This window comes from Bos taurus, chromosome 20 (assembly GCF_002263795.3).
Source record: "Bos taurus isolate L1 Dominette 01449 registration number 42190680 breed Hereford chromosome 20, ARS-UCD2.0, whole genome shotgun sequence".
In the NCBI taxonomy this organism is placed as follows: Eukaryota; Metazoa; Chordata; class Mammalia; order Artiodactyla; family Bovidae; genus Bos; species Bos taurus.
This window is the reverse complement of record NC_037347.1, coordinates 22,314,287-22,333,993: the sequence shown is the minus strand read 5'-3', so window position 1 is coordinate 22,333,993 and position 19,707 is coordinate 22,314,287. Positions and strand designations below refer to the sequence as shown.

General features: G+C 38.5%; 1 protein-coding gene and 1 long non-coding RNA gene across 2 annotated transcripts in view; one reads left to right on the top strand and one right to left on the bottom strand.

Annotated features, from left to right (window-relative positions):
- The window catches only part of LOC104975241 (uncharacterized), a 66,873-nt gene extending 55,868 nt beyond the window's left edge, over positions 1 to 11,005 (bottom strand). The window contains exon 1 of the long non-coding RNA XR_813737.3: positions 10,919 to 11,005. This is a non-coding gene — a long non-coding RNA (uncharacterized lncRNA). The remainder of the gene's footprint in view (positions 1 to 10,918) is intronic.
- An 82-nt stretch (positions 11,006 to 11,087) lies between these two features.
- On the top strand, positions 11,088 to 19,505 carry SETD9 (SET domain containing 9). Its single transcript, XM_002696320.6, has 6 exons — positions 11,088 to 11,227; positions 12,952 to 13,319; positions 15,402 to 15,525; positions 16,569 to 16,684; positions 17,381 to 17,486; positions 19,028 to 19,505. The coding sequence occupies exons 1-6, from the start codon at positions 11,130 to 11,132 to the stop codon at positions 19,113 to 19,115; spliced, it is 900 nt and encodes a 299-aa protein (XP_002696366.1). The 5' UTR covers positions 11,088 to 11,129; the 3' UTR covers positions 19,116 to 19,505.
- The last annotated feature ends 202 nt before the right edge of the window (positions 19,506 to 19,707 follow it).

Genomic DNA, 19,707 nt, shown 5'->3' with positions numbered 1-19,707 from the left:
CTTTAGCTGCTCAGTTTTCCCAGCACACTTACTGAAGAGACTGTCTTTTCTCCACTGTATACTCTTGCCTCCTTCGTTGTAGATTAAATGTAAGGGCATGGGTTTACCTCTGGGCTCTCCACTCTGTTCCATTCATCTACCTGCCCGTTTTTGTGCCAGTAGAGTATTCATTACTATACCTTTGTAGTAATTATGGTACAGTCTGAAGTCAGTGAGTGTGATTCCTCCAGCTTAATTATTCTTTCTCAAGATCGTTTTGGCTATTGGGGGTCTTCTATGTTTCCATACAAATTTTTAAACTCTTTGTTCTAGTTTTGTGAAAAATGCCATTAGTATTTTGCTAGGGATTGCACTGAATCTACAGGTTGCCTTGGGTAATATGGTCCTTTGAACAATATTAATTCTTCCAATCCAAGAACATGGTAGACACATCATATGTTTCATGTGTTGTCTTCAACTTCTTTCCTCCCTGTCCTATAGTTTTCCAATATGGGTCCTGTACATCTGTAGGTAGCTTCATCCCTAGGCATTTTCTTTTTGATGCAATGGTAAATGACATTGTTTTCTTAGTTTTCCTTTCTGACATTTCATTGTTAGTCTGTGGGAAAGCAACAGATTTCTGTATATTGATTTTGTATCCTTCAGCTTTACCACAGTCATCAATATGAGCTCTAGTATTTTTCTAGTACCATCTTTAGGATTTTCTACGAAGACTATCATGTCATCTGCAAACAGAGACAGTTTTCCTTCTTTTCCAATTTGGGCTGATGTTTCGTTTCACTCTCTGACTGCTGCAGGTGGTACCAAAGTGGCAAGAGTGGGCATTCTTGTCTTGTTCCTAATCTTGGAGGAACTGCTTTCAGTTTTCACCACTGAATATAATGTTATTTGTGGGTGTGTCATATATGGCCTTTATTATGTTGACGTACGCTCCCTCTATGCCCACTTTCTAGAGAGTGTTTTTTATCATAAATGGATGCTGAATTTTATCAAAAACTTTTTCTGCATCTATTGAGATGATCATATGATTTTTATTCCTCAAGTTGTTAATGTGATATATCACACTGACTGACCTGTGGATACTGAAAAATCCTTGCATCCCTGGGATAAGTCCCATTTGATCATGATGTATGATCCTTTTAATGTACTGTTGGATTTGCTTTGATAATGATTTTTTTTGAGGATTTCTGCATTTATGTCATCAGTATTACTGGCCTGTAATTTTCTTTTTTGTGATATTTTGTCTGGTTTTGGTATCGGGGAGATGGTGTCCTCACAGAATGAGTTAAAAAAATGTTCCTTTCTCTACAATTTTTTAGAATAGTGTCAGAAGGATAGGTGTTAACTCTTCTCTAAATTTTTGGTAGAATTCACTAGTGAAGCCATCTGGCCCTGGGCTTTTGTTTGTTGGGAGTTTTTAAATTGCTGATTCAATTTTGGTACCCATAAAATTTTCATGTCATGAAAAACAAAAACAGGGACAGATTAGACTAGATTAACTTTGACCCAATTTTAAAAGCAAATAATAAAAGAACAAACAGCTATAAAAGGTATTTTTGAAATCTGAAAAATTTAAATAGGAGCTATATTCATGATAGTGAATTACTGTTCACTTTAAACGTCATTCTGACATGAGTGCACAGGCATATGGTGTGTGTGTGTGTGTGTGTGTGTGTGTGTGTGTGTGTGTGGAGAGAGAGAGAGGAATTATTACAAAATGTTAACAACTGATGAACCTACATAAAAGATATATGGTTGTTCCCTGCACTTTTCTATAGGTTAGAAATTTTAAAAATAAAAAATTGGGAACATATTTGTTTGTATATTCTTCAACTTGGTTTCATTTATTTATGCATTTTACCTTTATTCCCTTTTTTCCCCTGTAACGGGATTTCTGTATTTCAGTGGCAATTCAGCCTTCACTAACTGACCACGTTTAGAATTATTTAGGGAATCACACAACATTGCAGAGTCGGACACGACTGAGCGACTGTACTGAACTGAACTGACACAACATCCAGAAGAGGGCGCCAGAGTAAACGTTTTCTTTAATGAAAGGATGATCTCAGCAGTGTTCTGACTGACACATAACTGAAAATCAAACTTTACACCACGTTTTTCTCAAGAATAAATCTCACTGCTCCTTTTAGAAAACTGAAAAAACTCAAGGCAATTCACTGATAATTCCATTTTTCCAATCAAAACCTTAAGTTCAATGTTTATCCATTTTCTCAGAGAACAATACTATTCTGCCATCCCCTTGAGACAAGCGTTAACAGTTACAACCAAAGAAAGGCTTTAAAAAGACACATGATGCCTTCTTTCCTGGTTTCCTGTTCTCAAGACCACCTGCTCTTGGTAGACTCTCACCCAGCTGCCAACCACTGTTCCTCTGAGCTTCTCAAACTAGTCCCACATGCTAGTGCTCTGCTTAAGAACCTTCAATGACTACCTACTGCCTATCTCACGATTTCATCATGGTCTGATCTTACTCTGCCTATTTCATTTCCTACTACATCTAATGGAAATTTTTATTCTGAGTAGACCCCACAGTATTCATTCCCACTTCTGCACTTTTGCTCATGCCAATGGCTCTCAAACTAGGTGGCAGCAAAGTGGTTGGGGAAAGAGGTGGTTGTGCGTGCGTGCTCAGTTGTGTGCAAGCATGCTCAGTTGTACCCAACTCTGTGACCCTATAGACTGCACTCTGCCAGGTTCCTCTGTCCATGGGATTTTCTGGGCAAGAATAATGGAGTGGGTTGCCATGCCCTTCTCCAGGGGATCTTCCCAACTCAGGGTTTAAACCTGATTCTCTTACGGCTACCTACACTGGCAGATGGGTTCTTTACCACTAGTGCCACCTGGGAAGCCTGGAGAAAGAGGTGAGTTTTGCTAATTCACAAACTAACAGAGACCATTTTTTTTCTCCTTTTCATGCAGTATTTTCTTTTCTTTTACTTTCTTTTTTCCAAGGGAAAGTATGAACACAGTCCTTCACTACCACAAATTATCCAGCTGAGTTTTCCCCATTTGGGGAAGTTGCAGGGGTCAACACATCTGGATAGGCCTCGCCCTGGGAAAACCACTTTCATGATAATTATTTCACACAGTATTTTAGATCCTAAAGCACAAAATGACTTCAAAATACTTTGTGTCTAATTTTATCAATATGCAATATACTACTGTCATTCACAGAACTGACATTAACTTCAATATCTAAAGTTAATAAAACGCCTTGTCACAGCTTTCCTTTTAAAAATTTGCATTATAATATGTGGCTGTAACACTCAATTCTTGATCATTTTTGTCTTCAGACCCCATTATCCTTTAAATTTTACTGAGAATCCCCAAGGAGCTATATCTATTGATATTTAGTGTATCATATTAAAACTGATAAACTTTATTTACTTATTCATTAAAAATAACAATTAAAAAATCTATTATAATATGTATAATGTATCTTTTTGAAAAATAGCTAAATTCCCCCAAATAGTGAAAAGAATGGTATTTTAATATTCTTGCAAATCTATTTTATTTCTGGCTTTATAAAAGATGGCTGGATACTCATACCTACTTCTGCATTCAATCTGTCTCACCATGTATCATGTGACCCCTAGAAAACTCCACTGTACCCTTGTGGGAGAATGAGAATAAAGACATTAACCTCTGAGTACTATTACGAATATAGTTTTGACCTTGCAGATCTCTAAAATGGTCGTAGAGACCCCTGTGTCACTAGGCAGGACTTAGAGAACTGCTGGTTTATGCCTTCCCTTCCTTTCTACCTCTCGTCTACTTCTCTTTGAAGCACTCCTTTACTCCAGTAACTCATACTCAAATTCTGTGGTAACTATTATTTAATATTTATAATTATGTTTTTCCAACTAGACCATAATATTGGATGTATAGGCACACAGTTATCAGTGAATAAATATTTGCCAGTTATGTTACCCACATTAGATGATGTAGCTATTCAAGTAGGCTCCAGAATATCCACCAACTTTAAACATCAACTCTCTTCCAGCAAAGAACTGTGAAATAAGGACTCATGCAAAATAAGCTTGTCCTCCAACAATTTGAAAAACAGTTCTTTCTTGGATACAGTCAAAGCTCTAAGTTATTTACTGATCCTGACCATAAAAAAATATTAAGTGGATAAACTGCCAGGCATTCATAAAAGGTTTGACTATCTGCTAGTTTGTCAACATAAACTCAATCTTTTCATCACTTACTACAAACAGAGTAATTTTAACTCCCTCTGAAGGTGGAAAGAGAACCCCTCTTTTCTTGTCCAAGAGCAGAAAAACATTGGTGGGTTTATTTTAAATGGTTCAGTAATTCCCTCCTGCATTTCCCTGTAAGACTGGCTTTCTAATTCTGGGCTATTTTAAATCTTATCTTCTCATTTCAAAATTCCAATATTACCCTACTGTAACTATTCTCAGTGAAGATCTTGCCTCATAGGTCAATGAGAAACTAGAAACCATCACAATTTAGCCCTCAACTTTCTCCAACCAAATCCCCTAACACACCTTCCATTGAGCCCATAATCTCTGCCTTCTGTCTTGCTTCAGATGAAGATGCGTCCATGCTCCTGTCAAAGGACCTCTCTACTTACCCTCTGAATCAGCTCCCACCTTCTCAAGAACTTTATTCTGGAAATTAGTCATACATCTCTATCAATTTCTTTCGTTCTGTTGGATCATTCTCATCAGCACACAAGGACACTATAGGATCTTTCATCTTACAAAAGTTCTCTTCACCTTTGGCCCTATTTCCTGGCGTCCCTTTTCGTAAACTCACTGAAAGAGTTGTGTACATTTGTTTTTCCTACTTCACCTCACATTTTCTCAACACACTCAAACTTCCCAAAACTGCTTTTGATCAAGTCATCACAGGCCTATATCTTGCAAAACTCATGGTTGCTGCTCTATCTACATTCTTTGCCATCTCTTCTTCAAGTCTTCTGGCTAAAGACTCTTAATTTTATCTCTGATTATGGCTCCAGGTGTGGATATTCAACCAGTTACTTGATATTTCTCACAGGTATTTTAAAACTTCACCCTCCCACATCCATTCATGAGCAAGTCCCGTCAGCTCCTCCAAAATATAGTCCTAATCCATTCACTCTCTACATCTCCATAGCTACCACTTAGTCTAAACTATCATTATCTCTCACCTGAGCCTTCATATTAGCCTTCTAATTAACCTTCCATGTATGGTGACAGCCCACCTATTATCCATAAAATACTCAAACTGGTCTTTTAAAAACAAGAATCAAATCCTATTACTTCTCTGCTCATAACCCTCCAAAGACTTCCCACTGCACTAAGAACTCAAATCCTTCCCTGAACCTGCAATGCCCCACATGGTTTGGCCTCTTCCCTGACGTCATCCTTCCCGTCTCCTTTACTATCATGTTCCAGCCACGTGGCCCTCTTTTCCCTGCTTGAACATAGCAAGCTCCTACCCATCTCATTGCCTTTGCATTTCCTATCCAGAGACTCTCCCCACAGATCTTCCCAAGTTTTGCGTCTTCTTGTCATTTAGGTCTCAGTCATACATGCCACTACCCTATCCAATGTTGCTACACCAGTTCCCACCCCCAAGTGACCTTTATAAAGAGAGTGAAGTCCCAGGAGGAAACAGACGACACACACAAAGTCCTCCATCCCACTCTCTTCTCAGGACTCTACCTCATTTTCTCCAGGGCACTCATCACTCTCTGATATTATTTATGTGTTTAGTATCTGTCTTCTACACTAGAGCCTCAGATACAGCAGGTGCTCAATGGATTATCTGTTGAAATCTCATTCCGAACTAATTCTGGAAGTTAGAATCCATTTAGGGACACATGCACTATTTGTGGATTTTTAGGATATTAATAATAAACTTTATCTTTCCTACATGGTATTTTTGTGATTAACAGCATAAATGGGCTTTAAATGAAAAAACACAGCACACATATCTTTAACTGGGTAGAGTATTTCAAGAGACTGAAAACAATAGGAAGCAGGGGTAAAGAATCAGAGAGAAGAGGGCAGTTTTGGATAACAGCACATCTCCATGCCTGCCAATACTAATCTTTTGATCATCATATATTTTATATTAGAAAATTGTCTGGCAGTCTGTTGTTTCTCATTTATCTGTATTTAAAATTTTATGTAAATCATTAAAGACACGGATGATCTAAAGGACAATAGCAGCCACTATGACCTAATATTTATAGAATTTTAAACCAAAAAGCTATAAAGCATATACTCTTTTCAACAGCATTTGGTATATTCGCCAAGAGAGAGCATATTCTGGGACATAAGACAAGTTAATAAATTTAAAAGAACTGAAAACATACTTATTCTCTAATGACAAAAAAATTAAAAACCAATTACAGTAACATATCTAGGGAAATCCCAAATATTTAGAAATTAAAAAGACATCTAAATCATGAATCAAAAAAGAAATCACAAGGGAAATTTAAAAAATATTTTATACTGAATGCTAATGAAAATACAATATATCAAAATTCCCAGGACTCAGCTAACATAATGCTTGGAAGGAAAATTTTAACTTTAGATGCATACATTAGAAAAGAAAAAAGGTCTAAAAACACTGATGCCAAAGGTCTACCTCAAGAAGCTGGAAAAATAAGGGCAAAATAAACGCAAAGTGAGGAGGATATATAAAATAATAAAATGAACAAAATAGAAAATAGACAAACAACAGCGAAAATTAATAAAATCAGAAGCTAATTCTTTGAAAAGATCCATAAACTTCCAGTTACAATGATGAAGGAAAAAAGAAAACACAAATCACCAAAATTATGAATGAATTTATCACTACAGATCATATAGACATTAAAAAGACAGTAAGATTATATTTACGGACAACTTTATACTACCAAATTTGATGACTTAGATGACATGAACAAATTCCATGAAAAATACAACTTATCAAACTTAAGATGAAAGAGAAATTCTGAATAGCCCTACAATCTTCAAAAGAAACTCAATTCGTTATCAAAGAAAACTAGAAGCCCATGGTTTCAGTGGTGAATTCTATTAACATTCAATAAAGGAAACACCAATCTGATAGTTATTTTTTTTTTTTGTAGAAAGTAGAGGAGAAAGGAACACTTCTGAACTCATTTCAGGAGGTCAGCATAAGCCTAATACCAAAATCTGAAATAAAACTACAAACAAGCCATGAAACTGAAAAAAGAATCCACCTGCCAATGTACATTTGATTCCTGGTTAGGAAAGATTCCACGTGCTGCGGAGCAACTAAGCCCATGCGCCGGAACTACTGAGCCTGCCCTCTAGAACCTGGGCGCCCGAACTACTGAGCCCACGTGCTGCAACTTCTGAGGCCCAGTGCCTGGAACCTGTGCGCCCCAAGAGAAGCCACTGCAATGAGAAGCCTGCCTACTACAAGGAAGAGGAGCCCCTGCTCTCTCCAACTAGAGAAAGCCTGCGTGCCGCAATAAAGACTCAGCACAGCCAAAAATATATAAACCAATAAATAAATAAATATTTTAAATGACAGAGTGTGACAAAAGTGTCATTCACAACTGAGTAGTGTCATCTCCGGAATCCAAGGATGGTGCAACATTTGACAGTGTGGCTTCCCCAGTGGCCCAGCAGTATAGAATCTGCCTGTAATGCAGGAGATCTGAGTTTGATCCCCGGGTGGGAAAGATCCCTGGAGAAGGAAATGTAAACCCACTCCAGTATTCTTGCCTGGGAAATCCCATGGAGGGCTACAGTGCATGGATTGCAAAGAATTGGACACGACTGACTGACTAAACAACAACAATATTATAATTTACTACGTTTATGGGAGAACAGAGAAAAATTATGTGATCATCTCAATAAATAGCAAAGAAAAGTATTTGATATTCACCATTCATTTAAAACTTCAGACAAAAATTCTTGACAAATAAAAAACAGAAGAGAACTTTTTAAACTCTATAAATTATACCTACCAGAAAACTACAGTAAATATTAAACTTGAAGGTGAAACCTTAGAAACAGACAGAAGAATGAAGTATACTTTTACGAACTAAGGGGAGATTCCAAAATATATCTTTAATAAATAAAAGAAACTGAATATACAAAATATAAGAAACACTAAAGACTCCACCAAAAAACTGTTAAATTAATAAATTCAGTAAACTTGTGGGGAACAATTTCAACATGCAAAAATCTGTTGCATCTCTATACACTAATAAAGAACAAGGAGAAAGACAAATTAAAAAACAACCACATTTACAAATGCATCCAAAAAAAAAAAAATTAGGAATAAATTTAACCAAGGAGGCATAAGACCTAGACAGTGAAAACTACAAGACATTAAAGAAATAAACTGAAGAAAACACAAATAGATGGAAAGACATTTCATGCTCATGGATTAGAAGTCTTAATATTGTTAAAATGCCCATATCACCCAAAGCAATCTACAGATTCAGTGCAATCCCTGTCAATGCAATCAACTTCCCAAAGGCATTTCTCACAGAAACAGAACAATTCTTAAACTTGTATAGAACCACAAAAAATCCCAAATGACCAAAGCAGTATTGAAGAACAGCAAAGCAGGATGCAGCATGCTGTCTGTTATCAAATATTACAAAGCTATAGTAATTAAAACAGAATGACACTGGCATAAAAATAGACACACAGATCAAAAAAACATAACAGAGAGCCCAGAAATAAAGCCATGCACATGAATAAATTTACAACAATAAATTCACAAGAAAGGAGAGAAGAATACACAAGGGAGAAAGGATATATCTTCTATAAACGATCTTGGGAAAACTAGACAGCCACATGAAAAAGAATGAAACTAGACTACCGATTTACAGTATACACAAAAATTAACTCAAAATAGATTAAAGACTTGAATGTATAAGACCTGAAATCATAAAACTCCTCAAAGAAAACACAGGCAGTAAGTTCATTCTTACCAATGATTTTTTGGATTTGACATCAAAAGAAAAGGCAACAAAAGCAAAAATAAAAAAGTGCAACTACATCAAACTAAAAAGCTTCTGTACAGCAAAGAAAACCATCAGCAAAGTGAAAAGGCAAGCTTCTGAGTGGCAAAAAAGATCTGCAAACCACAAATCTGATAAGGGGGGTATTGTCCAAAAAAATATATAAAGTGAAGTGAAAGTCACTCAGTCATGTCCCACTCTTTGTGACCCCATGGTCTCTATAGTCCATGGAATTCTCCAACTCATACAAATCAAAGCAGCAAAACAATCTGATTTTTAAAATGGGCTAAAGATCTGAACAATTTTCCAAAGAAGATATCTAAATAGCTAACAGGTACATGCAAAGATGCTAACAACACCAAGTAATCAGGGAAGCACAGATCAAAATCACAATGAGTTATCACCTTGCATCTGTCAGAATGTCTATTATAAAAAAGACAGCCGAAAACAAGTGTTGGTAAGTCTGAGTGAACTCCGGGAGATGGTGATGGACAGGGAGGCCTGGCGTGCTGCAATTCATGGGGACACAAAGAGTCGGACACGACTGAGACTGAACTGAACTGAACTGAAGGATGTAGAGAAAGGCAAACCCTCTGTGCACTGTTTGTGAGAATGTAAATCCATGCAGTCACTATGGAAAACAGTATGGCTGTTCCTCAAAAAAATTAAAATTAGAACTACCATATGATCCAACAATTCCACTTCTGGTTGTTTCCAAAGGAAACCAAATCATAATCTCAAAAAGTTATCTGCACCACATTCACTGCAGCATTATTATTGAAACAACCTAAGTGCCCATCAATAGATGAACGGATAAAGAAGATGCAGTAAATACACACACACACACAATGACTACTACTCAACCATAAGAGAAATATGAAACTTTGCCATTTGCAACAACTGGATGAACCCTAAAGGCATTATTAAGTGAGATAAAACAGAGACAGACAAGTAGCGTATATTCTAACCTATATGTGGAATCAAAAATAAAAAAGAACTGAAAACAAAAACACAAGCTCATAGAAACAGAAGTCACGGGGATGTAATGTACAGCAAGCAGATGACGGTTAATAAAACTGTACTGCACATTTCAAAGTCAGTAAGAGTACATCTTAAAAGTTCTCATGACAGGAAAAAAATTTTCTATATATGGTTGACAGATGTTAACTATAGTATGGTGGCGATACATATAAATATCACATCATTATATTGCATACTTGAAACAAATATAATGTATGTCAACTATAATTCAAAAAAGTAAATAAATAAATAAGGTCTGGGCAAAATGGTGCTTTGTACTCGGTGTACACCTCCATGATTAAACCTACGATAACAAATTTCAAAGCACTGGAAATGTATATAAAAACTGCTTTTTTGCTTTTAAAGATAAGTATATCACTACAGGTAAGAAGTCAACCAGTTCTTTTTGGTTCCTTTTAAGTCTAGAGACCTTAAAGTTACTCTCTGAATGCCATTTGTTACACATCCTGGAACTGAATTGTCTCCATTTAGCAAATCAGGTTAACTCTGGAGGGTGTCAATTTACCAAACACAACACCTGCCAGCAGAGCCTCCGGAGTTTGCCAATTACCCTATTACAATAGGGTGAAAAAGAAACTTTGACGTATTTTTTTTTCTTTTTATTACTATTTGGAATACAGCAAGTTAGTCGTAAGGCTACTTGAATTTCCCTGAATTTTCACTAGATCTGACTAGTTCGATTTAGACTTTTAGGTTAGGATTCACCCTCACTCTGAGGCAAAGAATTCCTGGAAAGCAGACTTTTCATTCTGAGGAAACGGCAATATATCTATTTCTTAATGACCATCTGCTGATCTGAAGATGACTGAGTTAGTCTCGTGTGTGAAAATACATGAGCGAATGGAGAAAGGAAAAGGAAATAAGGGGCCCTCCTACAGCTCTACGAACCTCTGTTTCAGCGAGCTGGCATCAATAAAGCGGAGGCACGGAGAAGCGGCAACTGGAGCCAAGGGGCACCAGGACAGCCAAGCGGAGCGAAGAGGGCTGAGACCACGAAGGGGCGGGACGGCGCGGCCTCCGCTCCTCCTCGGTCGGGGCGGGCCCGAGACCGCGACCCACCTCTCCCGCGCCGTCCTTGTCCAGGCGCCACGGTACAGCCATGCCGGGCCGCCTGATGCGGGGCCTCTGGCAGCGATGGCGCCGTTACAGGTACCGCTTCGTACCCTGGATCGCGCTGAACCTAAGCCACAACCCGAGGTGAGAGGGCGAGGCGGCTCGACCCAGGCCGTTTTCCTACCTCCCAGCGCCGCCACCGCGACCCACAGGACTTAACGCTAGCGGACCGAGGTGGGCGGAGCCTTAGGCGAGTGGAGCCTCAAGCAGGCGGAGCCTAAGACGGCCTACGGGCCCGAGGCGGGCGGGACCTGAGTGGGCGGGGCTCGAAGTGGGCAAGGCCCCAGGTGGGCGAGGCGGTGGCTGGCTGAGTCAGGCCTGCTGGGGGCCCGAAGACAGCACGGGGCTTTTAGGTGGGCGGGGCCTAAGGCGTATTTCCCAGCGTTCCCGGCGCTGCGAGGGCTTCAGGCCTTGTTGCCCGCGGGCGTTGGCCTGAGTTTTAAGTCAAGTGCCTGCAGAGGTTGGGTGCGTTTGGGCAAAAAATAGGAACTTTTGAAAAACGGAAATAACTTGCAAGGCGTGAAGGTGCGTGGCCTTCTCTCTATTAAGGCAAAGTTAGGAGCTTGAAGTGCCTTAGAAAAGCCAAACCGTAGTTCATTTTTACAGCTCTGTAGTTTGTACGGAGAAAACAACGCAGCTCTGCTGTGAGGGTAACAGCTTGGAGTAGCTGATGTATAAAAACGAGCAAAAAGCCACTAAAAGCAAGTCGGAGTATTGGGTTTAGAATACGGATTCAGCGCCTAAAGAAGGCGATCTAGCTGAGTCAAGGCCGTAGGATCAGTGTTAATACTGGCTTTAGTAAATTGCCTGCTTGGAAGAAGTTAACGTGATGCTCACTTAAATAGGCAGACTAGCTCGGTTGAAAGCTGGTGAATAGCCAAAGAGCTCTCCCAGTTTCGTACTACAGAAACGTAAATTCAGATGCATCATTACTACTATCAAACTGAGGTGGAAATTGGTTCCTTGTAAGTAAAACAAGAAGTAAAATAATACTTAAAAAGTGATCATTAAAGTACTCCTGAGAAAGACTGACGACATTTATAATGTTAAATGTGTCTTTGAAGCTGCTGCTGCAGCTAAGTCGCTTTAGTCGTGTCCGACTCTGTGCGACCCCATAGACGGCAGCCCACCAGGCTCCCCTGTCCCTGGGATTCTCCAGGCAAGAACACGAGTGGGTTGCCATTTCCTTCTCCAATGCATGAAAGTGAAAAGTGAAAGTGAAGTCGCTCAGTCGTGTCCGACTCTTAGCGACCCTATGGACGGCAGCCTACCAGGCTCTTCCATCCATGGGATTTTCCAAGCTAGAGTACTGGAGTGGGTTGCCATTGCACCAGAAGCAGAGCGAGACTGACGATATATATAATGTTAAATGTGTCTTTGAAGCTACACCCGTGTAAAAAGGGCCCCTGCAATTTGAAGACATAATGGCTTTAGGTGTACTGGAAACCAGCCCGTTTTCTGCTTCTTGTTCTGCCGTATACCACCTTTAGGACGTTGGGCAAGTTCCCTTACATCTCTAAGCCTGAGTTTCCTTGTCTGCAAAAATGGGATAATGAAACTAAGGACCCAGTAGAATTTGGAATGGAATGGGCCTTTTGTAAGTATTAGCTGTTGTTGACCTGTGTAAGTATTGTTGGGAGTCAGGTTACTAGAACTGAACCCCCAAAACTCTTTTCCAAACTTCTTAGTTTTATGCCCTTCAAACACATGAGAATTATCTTCATAAAGGCCAGTAACCCTGATGACATCAAGACAGTCTGGCTTTTATCAGTTGAAGGGTAGTGAATAGAAACTTTTCCCATTTTCAGGACTCTCCGATATGTTCCAGAAGAATCCAAAGACAAAGTTATCTCAGATGAAGATGTCCTAGGAACATTACTGAAAGTTTTCCAGGCTCTATTCGTAAATGATTTCAGTAAACAATCAGATATCTTGACTGTGCTTCCAGAACCTGTTAAATCAAAATATCAAGACCTACTGTCAGTTCAGCATCCAAGGGTGAAACAGCTTGAATACAGACATCAGCAGCAAAATACCTTTACACCAGAAGAAATTCTTTATAAGACATTGGGTTTCAGTGTTGCCCGAGCACCTAGCTCATTGATTTCTGCTGGAAAAGGTGTCTTCGTTACTAAAGGATTGGTACGGAAAGGCGCGGTTGTATCTATGTATCCCGGTAATGACATAATTAGTACTTGACCAAGAGTTTCTTATATACGGATAAATACAAGTTCGACAAAATACCTAACCCTATAAGCCTTAGAGTAAGGGGTTGTATTGGAAACGGATTTCCACAGGCTTTTTTTAATTGGCAGGTAATTGCTTTACAGTGTCATGTTGGTTTCTGCCATACAAAACCTGAATCAGCCATAGGTATACATATGTCCCCTCCCTCTGGAGCCTCCCTCCCACCACCCCTACCCCACGCCTCTAGGTTGTCACAGAATACCAGGTTGAGCTCCCTGCGTTACACAGCAACTTTCCACTCGCTATCTTTTCACATATGGTAATATATATGTTCCAATGCTATTCGCTAAGTTTGTCCCGCCCTCTCCTTCCCCGGCCATATCCACAAGTCCATTCTCTATGTCTGCATCTGTAGTCCTTCCTTACAGATATGATTTCCGTGGACTTTTAAATCTTGAGTTGGAAATTAACTGTTTGTAAATTATCTCATGTATTAGAAAGTATCTGGGAGCATTTTGAGATAAATGCATTTTTCTTTTAAGGAAATTTTTCTAATCAATATTTAAATTTAGGCAAGTATAGTATGGCCTACTTTGATAAGACTGATTACTTAGAAATTACTAGAGAATACGTCAGTTTGGGTTAGATAATAATTAAAGGTAAAAAATGATGTGGATTAAAATATAAAGATTAAATTTAAATCTGTAAATCACTGAGTAAAGATCTTCCTGCCATTTCTAAACTTGAAAAGTAAAGCAGTTTCTTTGCAAAAGATCATTAACTGGACTGCTCAGTAGAATATATTATTTGTTAAAAGTATTATTTGGTGCAGTAGAAATATGTGTGAATGTCCAAAAGACCTGTTTTTTAAGAAGTCATTCTACTATCTTCTTAATTCTATGTCCCTAAACAGGGGCATCTCAGTTTCCTCCTTCACAACTATCCTAACTCCATAAAGAATAAACAGAACAAGCCAGCGACAAACAAATAAATACTAAAATAAGTTTAATAAATAGATTAACAGGGCTTCCCTGTTGGCTCAGACGGTAAAGTGTCTGTCTGCAATGCAGGAGACCTGGGTTCGATTCCTGGGTTGGGAAGATCCCCTGGAGAAGGAAACGGCAGCCCACTCAAGTACACTTGCCTGAAAAATCCCATGGATGGAGGAGCCTGGTAGGCTTACCGCCCATGGGGTGGCAAAGAGTTGGACACGACTGAGCAACTTCACTTTCAACATGCCTGCAACATAGGAAGCACCCTGTAAATATTCTCTCCTTTCCTTCATTGCAAATGAAAGGGAAAACAACCTGAATGCCAGCCCCATCTATTCCCATATATATCTACACTAATTGATTAATAACAAAATAATAAAAATCAATAACAAAATTGATTAAAAATAAAATAAGAAATGTAAAACACATTTCTTAAAAGTGTCTTTAATAGATGTCAAATAGAACTCTTTCGGAGAAGGCAATGGCACCCCACTCCAGTACTCTTGCCTGGAAAATCCCATGGACGGAGGAGCCTGGTAGGCTGGAGTCCATGGGGTTTCGAAGAGTCGGACACGACTGAGCGACTTCACTTTCACTTTTTCACTTTCATGCATTGGAGAAGGAAATGGCAACCCACTCCAGTGTTCTTGCCTGGAGAATCCCAGGGCCGGGGGAGCCTGGTGGGCTGCTGTCTATGGGGTCGCACAGAGTTGGACACGACTGAAGCGACTTAGCAGTAGCAGTAGCAGAACTCTTTTAAAAAATAAAAACAAAAACACAACTTTGAAACCGAGCCTAAAATGTGATGTTCACATTTTTTGTTAACCAGAATAGTCATATTTTATTTGACTGTGTGGACAAGTTGGTTCTGTGTTCCTTCTGCTATTGGGCACTTTTTAATGAGGGAAGTAGCCAAAGAGAATGTGATAGTCTAGACTGGAGAATGGAAACATTAGAAAAAGGTAGAGAAATTAAAGCAAATTCTTCCATGTTCTGTTTATGTGCCAGAGAAAGGTCCTTTATCATGATGGTTATGATTTTTATAGCTTGCTATAATATGTGTTTGTCTTATATATTAGGTACAGTATATCAGAAGTACGAGCCAATCTTTTTCCAGTCCATTGGAAACCCATTTATTTTTAGATGCCTAGATGGGGTGCTCATTGATGGAAATGACAAAGGAATATCAAAAGTTGTGTATAGGTAAGTTGGTACCATGTTCAAATTTAATTGTAGGAGACAGAACCATACCACAATGACTCTGACCACTGGCATTTGCACTTTAAATAAAAATCTATTTAGCAAGCCAGAACAAGACATGGAGGAAACTTAAAGGCGTGTTACTAAGTGAAAGAAGCCAATTTGGAAAAGGCTACATAATATATAAAGTCCAACTATATAACATTCTAGAAAAAGCAAAACTGTGGAGACTATAAAATGATTGGCATGTGCTAAAGTCTGGGGAGGTGAGGAGAGGTCAAAAGGTGGAGCATGGAGAATTTTTAGGACAGTGAAAATATTCTGTGATACCCTAATGATGGATATCTCTCGTTATACAGGTATCCAAACCCATAAAATGTACACCACCAAGAGTGAGCTGTAAGGCGAACTATAGACTCTGCAGTGATTATGATGTGTCAGTGTAGGCTCATCAGTTGAAGCAAACATACCAGTCTGGTTGGGGATGGTGAAAACTGGGCAGGCTGTGCATGTATGGGAATGGGGGTTACCTAAGAAACATCTGTACCTTTTCCTCAGTTTTGCTGTGAACCTTAAACTCTTCTGAAAAAGTCAATTTAGGAAATTGACCAAAAAAAAAATCTATTTAGTTAATTGTCCAATTGATTAGATAAGTTTTTTTAACACAGACTTCCAAGAATGAGCTTATGGTTGCTGGGGGGTTGCGGGGGGTGGGGGGTGGGGGGGCGGTAAGAATGTGGGGAAGGGATAATTAGGGAGTTTGGGATAGCCAGCACTGTATCGCACATGAAACTCTGCTCAATGTTATGTGGCAGCCTGAATGGGAGGGGAGTCTGGGGGAGAATGGGTACATGTATATGTTTGATTGAGTCCCTACTCTGCTCACAGGAAACCATGACAACATTGTTTGTTTATCAGCTATACCCTAATACAAAATTAAAAAGTTAAAACAAAAAAAAAGTTTTTAAGAAAAATTTCACCGAGGGTTAACTGAATTTTAAGGTACAGAGGAACAGTCTCTTAGCTAATGCTTTCACCTGTTTCAGATCTTGCAGTGGGAGGGATCAACTTGGCCCTTTAAAAATGAGTGATAGTACATGGCTAACATCAGAAATTCATAATCCATTGGCTATAGGACAGTATGTGAACAATTGTTCAAATGGTAAGTTGGCACCCTGGGGCTGTGAGATAAAAATACAGCAGTGGTAATGTTCCTCCTTTGCCATATGACTGAGTGCCAGAGGCAGTTAAGTTTAATATCTCAGCTATTGAAAGCCCTGAAGTAAATTTTATAATGGCTGATGTCAACCAGAGAATTTGGGGAGATAATAATATATGTTAATTGGAATTCTTTAACTGTTTTTATTCTGATTTTGCAATAAATAAGGCAATTGATAACTGCCCTTTTGATCACTATTCTTTTAGTTATTTTTTACTAGTTAACTTAGAGATTATTTTGTCAGTTCCTCAACATAGCCTTATAGATTAATCACTACACTGGTTCTGTTACTAAGTTTATGAGTTACCAATCTTCTCTAGGGCTTTATTTTCCTATAAGGCTTGATCATCTGACTACATTTAACACAGACTGGTGTTAGACATGAACTTGAAGCCTGACTCTTCTACGTAACCTTTATTCTCTCTGAGCCTCTGTTTCCTAATCTTCAAAAAGTAAATAATAAAACATGCAAATATATGTATATATATAATCTTGCAGTGCCTGGAACATAAGAGTGATTATTAATTTGAGCATTTTCTGATAATTTAGAAAACTATACATCAAGTGCCATAATTCAGTACTGTTTTCCATGACCTGATAAAATGGTTCTGTTTCTAAACGTTTTGTACTTGTTCTTAGACAGAGCAGCTAATGTCTGTTATCAGGAATTTGATGTGCCTGCAGTTTTCCCTATAGAACTGAAGCAGTATCTTCCAAACATTGCCTACAGCTATGACAAACAAAGGTTAGTTCTTCTCGGAATTTTTCCTATCTTCTGTCTTATGCTGTGCCTTAAAATAGATATATATTTTCTAAGAAAAAACTAGAGAGTTTGGGGGGTTTTTTTAGTGAAAACTTATAACTTAGATTTTTATGTTCATCATAAAATGTGTTGATGTAGGTTATTCTCCATTTAGTCATTACAGAATATTGGTTACATCCCCATGTTGTACACTGCATCCTTGTAGCCTGTCTTATACCCAGAGGTTTGTACCTCTTACTCTCCTACCCTCGTATTTCCCCTCCCACCCGCTGGGAAGCACTAGTCTGTTCTCTGTATCTGTGAGTCTGCTTTTTTGTTGTTACATTCACTAGTATGTTGTAGCTTTTAGATTCCACATATAAGTGATTAGAATACATATTTATTTAGGCTACACTGCACCTTCTTTGCTGCACACAGGCTTTCTCTGTTTGCAGGGAGCAGGGTCTGCTCTCTAGCTGCAGTGCACAGGCCTCTCATCGCAGTGCTTTCTCCCGCTGCAGAGCAGCGGCTCTAGGCACACAGGCTTCAGTAGTTGTGGCACGTGGGCTTAGAAGTTATGGCTCACAGATTCTAGAGCTCTGGCTCAGTTGTGGTGCATGGGCTTAGTTGTCCTGCAGCATGTGGGATCTTCCCGGATCAGGTATCGAACCCATGTCCCCTGCCTTGGCAGGTGGATTCTTCACTACTGAGCCACTAGGGAAGCCCAAGAATATGTGTATTTTTAATGTAACATTTATTTTTTGTGCATTAAGTGGAAAGTCTACTGAGAATACTCAAGTAACAATTTTTAAATATAAGTAATTGTATATTTAAGAGTTTTTTATTAACAATACTGTAAGAAGACGTTACCTTTATATCCTTTCACTTAGCTGCCAGTTGCTAGCAAACTTTATTTTATACAGGTCCAATTAAATTGTCCTTTGATGATGAATGATATTTAAAACTTAGACAATTCCCTGTACTTGATAACTTTTATGTTTCTATATGTATGTGTGTGTGTGTTTTAACAATGAAGTTTTTTTCACCTGACATTCTGGGGCATAATATTATTGCTGTTCAGCAAGTACAGGAAAAGTTAGAAGAGTAGGAACTTGAAGGTATGCATATGTCTTATTGTGTCCATTAAAGGTATTTTTTTTTAATTCCAATAAATGTTAAGTAACATTTCCAGCTTTGCGGAATACAAAGATACAATAATTTTTTTTGAAGTGTTGAACTATAATGTCATTTTAAAATGCTTTTTATGATACCAGTTTTGAAGATGGGAACATAGAAACATTTTCAAAGAAGTAGTCAGTTGTATAAACTTATTGATTTGCGGGCTTTTTAAATGATGCAAAATAAATATACTCTAAAATGCCTCCATCAGCAATGAGAGCTATTTCCTTATGGAAATCAAATACATAAATTAAGATGATAGTAAGGAATCTGAATAAAATTATCAATGAAATCCATCTTGATGGTACTAAAAATATGAGCTTGTATCTGTTAACGCTGCTAACTATGTTTCTCTTTGTTTTCAGCCCACTGCGCTGTGTCATTCTTGTTGCACTCAGGGACATTGAACAAGGAGAAGAGCTTTTTTCAAACTACTATACAATTGTCAGCTAACTCTATGAAACTATGTTTACTACTCAGTTATTGAGTTAATTCTAAATGTTTTTTGTAAGTTCCACTTGCAGAACAAATGTTTTGATACCTAATTGGAGTGGGAATTTTGTTTTTATTGATATTAGTATTTTAATTCATCATAAAACCTATTTGCTTCATTACACTTTCAAATTTGTAATGCAATTGCAGTGTTAATTTGGTTTTCACCTAAGTACACAGTAGCTTACTAAATTAAAAGCCACCACCTGAACTTATAATTTTAACTATTCTTTTGATTATCTTTAGTAGTTTATCAAATTTTAGCCAAGTCATCAGCAGTTCTTACACTGTTGATGTGTACTAACATCCACAAAAACTTAATTTTTTCAGAATAAACCAAGACCAAAAATATTTGTTGTGTTGTCATGAGTTAATTTGGAGAAGGCGATGGCACTCCACTCCAGTACTCTTGCCTGGAAAGTCCCATGGATGGAGGAACCTGGTAGGCTGCAGTCTATGGGGTCACTAAGAGTCGGACACGACTGAGCGACTTCACTTTCACTTTTCACTTTCATGCATTGGAGAAGGAAATGGCAACCCACTCCAGTGTTCT